Source organism: Cryptosporidium hominis, assembly GCF_000006425.1.
Source record: "Cryptosporidium hominis TU502 chromosome 6 CHRO016136, whole genome shotgun sequence".
Taxonomy (NCBI): domain Eukaryota; phylum Apicomplexa; class Conoidasida; order Eucoccidiorida; family Cryptosporidiidae; genus Cryptosporidium; species Cryptosporidium hominis.
The window spans coordinates 1-10770 of NW_667216.1; the positions used below are offsets into that span (position 1 = coordinate 1).

A 10770-nucleotide genomic window follows, 5' to 3' on the forward strand; every position below is an offset into this window, starting at 1 on the left:
GGTTATTTGGGCGCGCCCAATATGCATCTAAGCTAATAAGTTCAAGAAGAGAATAATTGTAACAATAATAAAGGGGGAAAAATACAAAATTATTATTTAAAACGACAATTTTTTTTTTAAATTAATAATTTCATACATTAATTTGAGAATCAACCCTTAAAGTTTGACAAGTAAGAAGGTGCGAAAAATTCAAATTTTGATTTCACCAAAAGCCACCCTCCCTATTTGAAAGGAAGAAAGAAAAACAAGATTAGGGATTGAGTGAGTAGTAATAATGGAAATAAGTATTAAGGATGATTTTGAGAAGGCAAAGTCTCTGATTGAGACAGACTTCAAATTATCAATTCCAATATTAATCGAATTGATTAAAAAGGACAACTTGGATGAAATAGAAGATGGAACCAAAATTCAAGAGCAGGCAATCTATACATTAGGAGAAATATATATGAAACAAGGCATGGCAAATGAATTGAAAGAGCTTATTGAAACTATTAGACCAATAATTGGTGGACTACCAAAAGCTAGAGTTGCAAAGATTATTCGAAATCTAATGGACATGATGTCAAAAATTCCAGATACCGAAAAACTACAAGAACAACTTTGTTTGGAGTGTATTGAATGGTGCTTAGAAGAGAAGCGTACATTCTTGAGACACAGAATTACTGCTCGTTTAGCAATGGTTTATCTGAACTCTAGTCAATTTGTTAAAGGTTTGGACTATATTGAAAAGTTGATTAAAGAAGTTAAAAAGGTTGACGATAAGATTCTATTAGTGGAAGCTTATTTGATAGAAAGTAAACTTGAGTATAGAATTCGTAACTTACCCAAGTCTAAGGCAGCTTTGACAGCAGCTAGAACTAATGCAAACTCCATTCACTGTCCTCCTCTCTTACAGGCTGATATAGATCTGCAATCTGGCATTATACTTGCTGATGAAGAAGATTTTAAGACATCATTCTCGTACTTTTATGAAGCTTTCGAGGCATTTAATATTGCAAATGATGAAAGAGCCTTGCAATCATTAAAGTATATGTTGTTATCAAAGATCATGTCCCAACAAACCAATAATTTAGCTTCTCTACTTTCTGGTAAAAATAAAGTTAAGTTCCAGATGAGAGAGATTGAAGCCTTGAGAATGGTTGCATCTTGCTGCGAAAATAGATCTCTTAGTATGTTCGAGGATGTTTTAAAGAATTATGAAACTGAGTTAAGCAGTGATATGGTCATTCACAGACATATTAATAACTTGTATGAAAGTTTGATGGAGCAGAATATTTTGAGAATTTTGGAATCTTATTCACACATTGAAATCCCTCAACTTGCTTTATTCCTCAATCTTTCTTCCGAGAGAGTTTATTCCAAGGTTATTGAAATGATTTTAAACAAGTTGATTCAGGGAAATATTGATCAAAGAACTTCAGTTCTTACTATCTATGATGAGAATCAGAATTCTAATTTAAAGATCCCCGAACTTATCTCTACATTCGACAATCTTTCAAATGTCGTTGATGTTTTATATGAAAAAGCTACTAGGACAGTATAAGAGAAAGATTGATGAAGAGAGTAGTTAATTTATTCGATGGAGTCTAGTGTTCCCTTAATTGGGTATATAGATCTATTGAATTATTTATATATCAATACTATCAATACAAAATTCTACTCGGCTAATAGCAACTAAATAATTATCTAGAAAATGATCACCTTTTTCTTCTTCTTCATTGTTTCTCTCCTCCTGTATCATCAAGTTCTTATCGATTGAAATAATCATATACATATATAACTAGGATGTAAAATTATATTAGATTTATAAACTAGCAGTTAAAATAATAAAGGAAAGCCATACTATGATAAGAAAATACTAACTTATATATCTTCTAGTTCAACTTTTCTGAGCTTAATCTGAACCCAGCCTAAATCCCCTTCCTGAAAAGGCTCTAGGTTGAGCAGAGTTTCCTGAAAATGAATTGTAAGAAGAACCGGCTCTATTTACATTTGAATTTGGATAGTTAATTACATTAGGATGGCCATTTAAAGATGAAAAGTCATAGACATAGTTCTTAATCAGTAAAGAAGAATAGTCAACAAATTTGTCAAAATGCTTTGGAGTTCTGGCTAAGAAGTTATTTGCGTTATTCTCATATATAATATCTCTAATATAGTAATAAGAATGTCCAGCTAATAATCCAATCAAATCGTCAATCAAAGAGTTACCAGTCAAAACATCCAAAAATAACAATGCATATGGTAACTGATAAGCTTGCAAAGTGAATCCCCAAATACTTACCAAAGAAGTTGGGAATTTCTTACTCCAGTAATAAATTATACCGAAAATCAATGAAGAGCCTCCAATTTTTCTTCCTGTGGGGTAATCAAAAGCAGTACCTATTATGTTGATTCCTGTCATTAAAATCAATATAAAATACAAATAAGACCCAGATGAGGAACCAACCGACCCACTCCTCTCTAATTTTGACGAAAATGATGTAAACATCCATTGGCTCATAATCCATCCAATACTAAATGGACCCACAAAAAAGAAGCTTGTGAGGAATCTCCAAATTTGTGCCTTGCGAAAAATGTACTCCCAATCAAAGAGAATATACCATGGATTCAACATACCAAAAGTTATTAATAAAGTTGAAAAAAATGTTATTGTGAGGATACTCCTCGTGATTGGAGGTAAGTTCTTATACCAACCTTGCGGAGATGAATCATTGAACATATTTTCCTTTTATAATAGTTCTGGTCTTTTTTAGCAATTTTATTTTTTCAATATAATTTCTCAAAAAGAATTAACACGTCATTACCGGTATATAACTTTTTTTTTTTTACTTTGCCATTTTTTCCCCCTATAATAAAAATATTCTCAATTTTCTAAAGGGAGTTTTGGCGCCAATATGGCTAAATTAATAATATTCTTGTATTAACATTAAATTAAGAATAACTTTCATAATAGATGAAGTACAGGTTAAAGAATTTGCTGAATGATTTAAAGAGTTAGGGAAATTGAGTATATTGTTTGATGAGTTTCAGGGTAACTTGAATGATATAAGAAGAGTGGAAAAGTAATCTAATTTAGGATAAAGAAGAATCCACCAAATCTTGAAATCTTTTTGTTGCTTCTTATTGTAATAAGTAATTGATATTGGTATTTATAATTCTAAATAATTCATACAATATGAATGGGGAGTTAGGAAGTATTAGTACTGAAAATGATTCCACTGATAGATTATATAACTCAGTGTATAAAGGGAGTGAAGAAATAAATCTTCAGTCATTAGAAGCTGGTAACGATCCTCTTTCAATATACAAGCAGGTTTCATCCTTGAATGATTGTTTTGAAGGTAGAGATAATAATAACTTAAATTCACAATATCAGAACTTTGATATGGATAAAAAGTCGTTGAATAAAACTTTAGAAGATCTTTCATTATTTGATCCATTTCCAAGTACACAAGGTAGATCAGTTGAAGTTAAGCCTATGCTAGCTTCTCCAACAATAGTACCAGAGAGCCGAAGTAATATCAGTAACCCCACAACAAATGTTAATAAATCCAGTTCAAATTTAAGAACATCCACAAGTGTTTCAGGTTTATTTTCTTCTTTTGCAAACACAGTAACGCAGAATATTAGTTCTCAAATACAGAATGCATTAAGAGAAACCACTTCGAATATGATAGTGAGTAATAGTAATAATCAAAAAGCTCAGGATCTATCCAGATGGTCAGAGATCCTTTCCAAGATTCATAATAATAAAGGTCCAATATCAAATACAAGTCTGGAAATTTGTGAGGCTGATGCAGAGAATATAACTAAAAATATGAGTATTATACTTCTTCCTGGTGAAAAGTTGTTGTTATTTAGTAAGGAGTGTGGAATTTCTGCTCAAGGTCTGGTAGGTCCTATTTTTGGATCCTTCATTATGACAAACTTTAGAATCATTCTTGCTCCTCTTTTCCAAAAGAATATTAACAATAAAGCATTGACAATAGTAAAAAGATTTTCAGTATCTTGGATGTACAAATCAGGCTTTCTTCATATTCCAATTCATTCAATAACTCAGATTGGGGTTAGCTCTTTGATTTCTGGTAATGATCATAATGGAGTACAAACAGAAGGCAGTAATAGCCATACAATTCCAGGACAATATATTGGAAATAACTTGAATCTAGTAGGATCATTAGGTACAACAATTGGAGGTCCAGGAATTGGGCAGAATGGCCAAATAAATATGAATTCCAAAAGTTGTACTTATACATTGGATATTTCAACCAAAGATTTGAGATCGATCCAAATTTTAATAATAAGCTCTGAGCAAGACAAAAAGCTAATTCAAAATAGTATTCAAAATATTCTGAACGAGACTTTGCATAAAAACTTGTTTTCGTATACTTTTATGGAGAATTTTAAGAGTTTACCATTATTTTCTTCAATTAATGGGATTTTTGAGTTTGATATTTTGAAAGAATATAATAGACAAGGAGTTCCAATATCATCAGGTTTAATTAATGAAAATACTTCAAGATTTCCTTTAAGATTCACAAATGTGAATCAAAACTTTGAGCTTTGTTCTTCATACCCAAGAATAATTGTAGTTCCTGAAAACATATCCGATTCACAACTAATTAAAGTAGCAGCATTTAGATCAAAGGGAAGAATACCAATTTTAAGCTGGACAAACCCAGATTTAAAGTGCACTTTATGGAGGTCTAGTCAGCCAAAATCTGCGTTTAAAAGATGTATTGAGGACGAGATAATGATAACAACCATTTCCAGCTTTTACAAAAATAATGGAGACCCAAAAGAAGAAAGACCTTTTGCAATACTGGATGCTAGACCAAAATTGAATGCATTCGCTAACAAGGCAACAGGAGCTGGATTTGAGAATATTGATCATTATACCAATTGTAAATTAGAGTTTTTGAATATTGAAAATATCCATAAAGTTCGTGATTCTTGGAATAAGTTGGTTTCAGTAATTCAAAAAACTTCATCTAATCAAGATTTGAACGTTGGTAATGCTAATTTTGAGAAAGTGATGAATTTACTTAACCAAGGAGATATCAGTTCTGTTCAAGCTCAATCATTACTTGCTTCTTTGAATAGAATGAATAATTCAGAGAATTTAACAGGACTAAAGTTGATTTCAGAAATAGATTCAACAGGCTGGTATGACTTAATTAGTATGATTCTTGCATCATCAAATAAGATTGTTGATCATTTGATTAGGAAAAAGGGAGTTTTGGTACATTGTAGTGATGGATGGGATAGAACTTCACAACTAACAGCACTTGCAATGCTTTGTATGGACCCTTATTATAGAACAATTCAGGGATTTCTTTCACTTATAGAAAAAGAATTCATACTTTCTGGTCACAAATTTCATTCCAGATCTGGTACTCCTGGAAAAGAATCTTGTTTAGAAAACGAGTCAGAGAGATCTCCAATATTTATCCAATGGCTAGATTGTGTTTACCAATGCTATAATCAGTTTCCAACAGAATTCCAATTTCATCCAAACCTATTAATTATTATTGCTGATCACTTAAATAATAGTTTATTTGGGAATTTTCATTGTGATAATGAGTATGAGAGATTTTGTATAGATTCTAGAAATTCGACGGTTTCTTTATGGGATACAATAATGTATTCTATTAAGAATAATTCTGAAGGTAATCTGGATAATTGCCAAGTTGAATCCCTTCTTTCTCTAAATTCCTCTATAATATTCCATAAAGAGCTTGTAAATCCTCTTTATAATCCCACACATACACAAGTCAGGACGCATGCTGATGTATTAATACTAGATTCTTCTTCTTTTGGAATTACTCCTTGGATGCCTTTTTGGTTCAGATTCACCCCAATTAATGCAAAGACTGTATCTAACCCACTTTTATATAATAACTACTAAATATTTGTTTATTTCTTAATACTTTTATCTCTCAAAACTTACTTAACATTGATCATTTTCTTCTATAATAGTTCATCAAAAATTTGTTTAAACTTTGTTTATTTTCCAAAATATTTAATTGAATGATCTATTTATCCATCTTTAAAATAGGGATGCCTTGTTAATTTCCTTCTTAAATAAAAATATATCTGAATTTTATTAAGCTTATTATTTTGATTTGCATAGAATAACTCTTTATAAAATCACCATAGCGGCGTAAGGAGCTATAGTCTAGCGGTAGGACCCCGGATTTTGATTCCGGTAGCCTGGGTTCGATTCCCAGTAGCTCCTGTATTTCCACCTTTTTTTTGTTTTATATGGCGCCCATTATTTTCGGGAAAGCCATCCCCCTCTGTATTTTTTTTTCCTGATAAAAATTCCGAATCAAATTTTCTTTTGTTGTAGTTCTTCATATTCCACTTTTTTAGATAATATAATTCTCCATAAATTTATGAATTCATAGACAATTCATACAAAACATCAATTAGGTAAGCTTAATAATTTTCTTCCTTGCAATTAGGAATAGTGCATAGCTTAATTGACTTGGTTATATTGTATTCATGTAATTAAAAAAAATGCAGTAAATTCTGTGTACTCTCAGTAAAATACAATTACTGAGAATAAGTAGTAAAATAATTAAAATAGACTATTTATATAATAATAATAATAATAATGATAATAATAATCAAATTAATAACTAATTTAGAAGATTTCAGATTGAAATCTTTGTTCAATAATTGATAGATTTGAAGTTAATTGTTTTATTTAAAATAACTTTAATATGATGATGAATAATTAATGAATGCTATTATTAATAAATATTCAATACATCCAATTGAACAATTATTACATTTAGCTTCTCTTCGTTATTGCATTTCCCAGGTAAGGATTCTTGAATCAAGTCTCCCAAACTTGGAGAAGTTCTACCAAGATCTCCATTTACGAACTCTTTGATATATGTACCAGCTTGTGCCAATAAGTCCAAAATAAAGTAGTTTTCATTAATTGGAGAAATCATGAGATCATATATTTTACGATCTCTATTTATATTTGGCCTTCGATGTAAAACACGAACAGGAGTTCTTTGATTAAGGTTAATAGGAAATTTGAGTTTATCTGAAATTTCGTGATATTCATGGATATAAATAGGAGTAGATATATAGCAAATACAACGGTATGATTTTTGCCTATCATTAACTTCCTTATTCATTTTTTGAACCGAATAAGAATCTGAGAAATTTAAAGCTGATATTTCAATTCTTGAATTAGATTTCTGTATTATAGTATCTTTAAGTAGTTGTATGAAATTTTCTCTAGAAAAATACTTGGAATTTTCTTTCAAATCCATAACCTGAATGTTTTTTGGATAAAATAAATAATGATGGCTTAAAATATTACCAATTTCTATAGCAAAAGGCCTTCCAGTTGGAGTTATTGATTGTTTAATCTTGACTTCCGTTGAGAGATAATTATTTCTACTCTGATCATAATTTTGGTCTTCATTTAAATTAAGATCACGGTCAAAAAGTGTATTAGCATATTTTCCAAGCATTCTCACATCAACATCTTCTCTACCTGATGAAGAAAATGTGAATTTCCCAAAATTTATTAATTCTTTCAAAGAATTAATAAGAATCTCCTCAATAGAGGTATCAACAGTTATTTTGTTTTTATCACCATCTGAAAATCCCCATTTTGATTGGGATATTCTTCTGGAAAATTTGATGTAACGACCCAATAAGTATACATTATTCCATGTATAAGAAACAACCATAGAAAACATAAAGCCATTAACATGTTCTAAATGCGGTGGAATTTTTGTTGAAAAAACAAAGTTGATATATAATTCACTATTTTGGTTAAGTTTTAAAGTATGAATTCGATTCTGAGAAATATCCAAATTAGTATTCATATCTTCATCAGAAGTTATTTGACTTAATAACAAGTTTCTTAGACAATTTTTTAAACTGAAGCACATCTCTTGATCAGAATTAAACCTTAATTCTGGAGTAAATTCAATGGAAATTCCTGCTTCTTTAACTTTCAATCCAGTATCATTAGATACTGCTGCAGTTAAAGCATTATTAAAAACTGTACCCAAGTAACCTTTAATTGATTGATGTTTTAACTCATCATTGATATCATCTTGTTTATATATAATATAAGTGTTAATTATGCCTGATTGTGTGTTTTGAACTGCCATAAACTTATTAGATTGTTTACGCCTTACTTTTTTAACTTCATTTGGAATCTTCGAAATACAATACTTTAATCTATTATCAATTAGTAATAAATCTCTACAGCTGTGACACTTTTCTTTGTTATTAGTTGATAATGAGTTTGCTAAAATTGCTTGTTCAGAACCAAATTTAAAGTTTTCAACATTGAATGAAGTCTTTCTAATTTCGCATCTCCAACATAAATTGTTCATTTCTATATACCTTAATCAAATAAAAACTAAATGAATGTTGCATTGTTATTCCATTTGAATTTTGTGTTTTTAAATTCGCTATTAATAATTTAATGTATCAAAATTGACAATTGGCGCCACCTTGTAAATATAGTAAAATTACTCTCTCCATAATATCTCGACTTGATCAGTTCTGAATCTTTGAGATACTGCAGACTCTTCCACTTTTGTGATGAGATTTTTTTGGTATGCTAATAATCCTGTATGAGCAATCATTGCTCCGTTATCAATGCAATAACTATCATCCATGCTGCATACAATAGCTCCTCTATCCTTTGCCATTTGTTCATCATTTCATCAACTTAATTGCATCCAACACCTCCGACTAGCAAGATTGAATCTGAGTTTAATAGACTGATTGCTCTTTCTGTAACTTCAATTAACATTGCAAAAAGGGTCTCTTGCAAAGAAAAGCAAAAATCTTGATAAAAAGAATGTAATTTTTGTTTATCATTATTAAATTCTTTTTGTTTTTCTGCTATTAATTCTTCTCCAAAAGTTAGAATTCCGGAAAATGATAAATCCATGCCTTTAACAACATAAGGAAGTGAAATTAAATTCTTTCCTTTTTTTGCCATTTGTTCAATATGGTATCCTGCTGCAGGATAATTGTCAAGTTTCATGACTCTAGCAAATCTATCAATGCAGTTCCCGATTGCAATATCCAAAGTTTCACCTAAAATTTTGTATCTTTTGTTGGCATAACCTATTATTTGAGTGTTTCCTCCTGATGCATATAGTACTATAGGATTTTCAACTTTAGTTACGAGTCTTCCCATTTCTATGTGAGCAACGCAATGATTTACTCCGATTAAAGGTTTTGACCAAAGCATACTCAACATTCTTGCAACTAGAGCTCCAACTGCCAAAGGTGCACCCATTCCTGGTCCTTGTGTAAATGAAATAATTGTTATTGAATTCCTATTTATTCCGGATTTTTCTAAAGCCACTTTAACCAAATGCAATATGTTATTTCTATGAAATTCTGCAGTTTCTCTGGGTAAAAATCCAGAGCCCTAAAATTGATTAAAGTAATTAAAGTCACAGATAAGGATTATTCAATATTGTTTTCATTCAAACTTACAGGTGGTCCCACAAATGTCATTTTTTCATTTGCCAAAATTTCTCCTTTAGATGTTACTATTCCGACTCCTACCTTGTTTGCGCTTGACTCAATTCCAAGGGAAATTAGAACTTCATTATTAGATCCCTCCATGAATTTGATATTTCAATTTTGAGAAATCTTTTCAAATCTTTAATCTTTATTTAATTCAAAACATAAAAATAGCATTAACTTTTAATTAAGCTTTTTTAGCGGTAATATTTTATATATGGTTAATGTCATTTTTACTTTTATTTGACAAGATTTTTCATATCATTAAATTGATATTATTATTTTAATTTTTACGGAGGAAAAAATGTTTTTGTAATTTTGGATTTTACCATTTATGATTTTCATTTTAACTAAATACAAACTTTATTTTGTACTCACTTGATATTCCTGCTTTTAACTTGTTCTATTAATTTAAAACAAAAAAAAATCGCAATCATCAGGATTTTTTAAGTATATTTAAAAAATTAAATTAATAATACACGTAACTTTAATTTTTACTCATATTTACAATGCATTCGTATTTCCACATACCGTTGTTTGCATGCAATTTTTATTTTTACTTGCATATACCGGTCATCCACATGTAATTATTAATTACGTGTTAAATTTAAAATAATAACAGCAATAATAATAAAAATATTAATAATATGCGAAAAATAATTTATGATAATTTAAGCTATAAAAACTAAGGAAAATTAGGATTCATTGAAATTGGTATTGAATTCTGAAGTTAAGTGGTCTTTAATTTCATCAACAATTGCACTACAGGAAGCTTCTGCAAGGGAAAACCCTTCTTCAATTCTTTTTGGGTCTTTAAAGAAGTCTCCATTTGCTGATAAATATACAACTTGGTTTCTAATTGTACAAAGACCTATCTCAAGAGTAGAATAATTGCTTGCCCCAAGGTATGAAATTTCATTATAAGTTGGATCCAAAATCATAGAGTATTCATCTTCAGTTTGTTTTTTTCCATCATGATTAAATAAAGAATTTGAATTTACAGCAATAATATTTGTTGCTGAAAAGAGTCCAATAATCTCAATTTTTGCATTGCAGAGAGATAGGCAAGCAGCTGAAATTGCTGCAGAAAATGCTGATCCATCATCGTCTATAATGTAAAAGTAGCAGTCAATACTGCTTCTTTTATACTTTTCATGGCATATAACTGAGCTTATAACTTTTTCAAGAAGAATTGATTTAATTTTTTCATCAGATTTTATCTCAATATTTTCAGTA

General features: G+C 29.9%; 6 protein-coding genes and 1 non-coding gene across 7 annotated transcripts; 3 read left to right on the forward strand and 4 right to left on the reverse strand.

The window, feature by feature from the left end:
* Positions 1-274: 274 nt before the first annotated feature.
* Positions 275-1543, forward strand: Chro.60414 (26S proteasome non-ATPase regulatory subunit). The annotated part of the gene is made up of 1 exon (XM_661163.1): positions 275-1543. One exon carries the CDS (start codon positions 275-277, stop codon positions 1541-1543), a length of 1269 nt encoding a protein of 422 aa, XP_666255.1.
* A 351-nt stretch (positions 1544-1894) lies between these two features.
* On the reverse strand, positions 1895-2722 carry Chro.60413 (multi-pass transmembrane protein). The annotated part of the gene is made up of 1 exon (XM_661164.1): positions 1895-2722. The coding sequence occupies one exon, from the start codon at positions 2720-2722 to the stop codon at positions 1895-1897; it is 828 nt and encodes a 275-aa protein (XP_666256.1).
* Positions 2723-3178: 456 nt separating this feature from the next.
* On the forward strand, positions 3179-5911 carry Chro.60412 (fyve domain-containing dual specificity protein phosphatasefyve-dsp1b). The annotated part of the gene is made up of 1 exon (XM_661165.1): positions 3179-5911. One exon carries the CDS (start codon positions 3179-3181, stop codon positions 5909-5911), a length of 2733 nt encoding a protein of 910 aa, XP_666257.1.
* Positions 5912-6170: 259 nt separating this feature from the next.
* Positions 6171-6241, forward strand: trnQ. Its single transcript has one exon. It is a non-coding gene; the product is annotated as a tRNA-Gln (tRNA).
* Positions 6242-6761: 520 nt separating this feature from the next.
* On the reverse strand, positions 6762-8381 carry Chro.60411 (hypothetical protein). Its single annotated transcript, XM_661166.1, has 1 exon — positions 6762-8381. The coding sequence occupies one exon, from the start codon at positions 8379-8381 to the stop codon at positions 6762-6764; it is 1620 nt and encodes a 539-aa protein (XP_666258.1).
* Positions 8382-8722: 341 nt separating this feature from the next.
* Chro.60410 (endopeptidase) lies at positions 8723-9301 on the reverse strand. The annotated part of the gene is made up of 1 exon (XM_661167.1): positions 8723-9301. The coding sequence occupies one exon, from the start codon at positions 9299-9301 to the stop codon at positions 8723-8725; it is 579 nt and encodes a 192-aa protein (XP_666259.1).
* A 928-nt stretch (positions 9302-10229) lies between these two features.
* Positions 10230-10475, reverse strand: Chro.60409 (ribonuclease PH-like protein). Its single annotated transcript, XM_661168.1, has 1 exon — positions 10230-10475. One exon carries the CDS (start codon positions 10473-10475, stop codon positions 10230-10232), a length of 246 nt encoding a protein of 81 aa, XP_666260.1.
* Between the last annotated feature and the right edge of the window lie 295 nt (positions 10476-10770).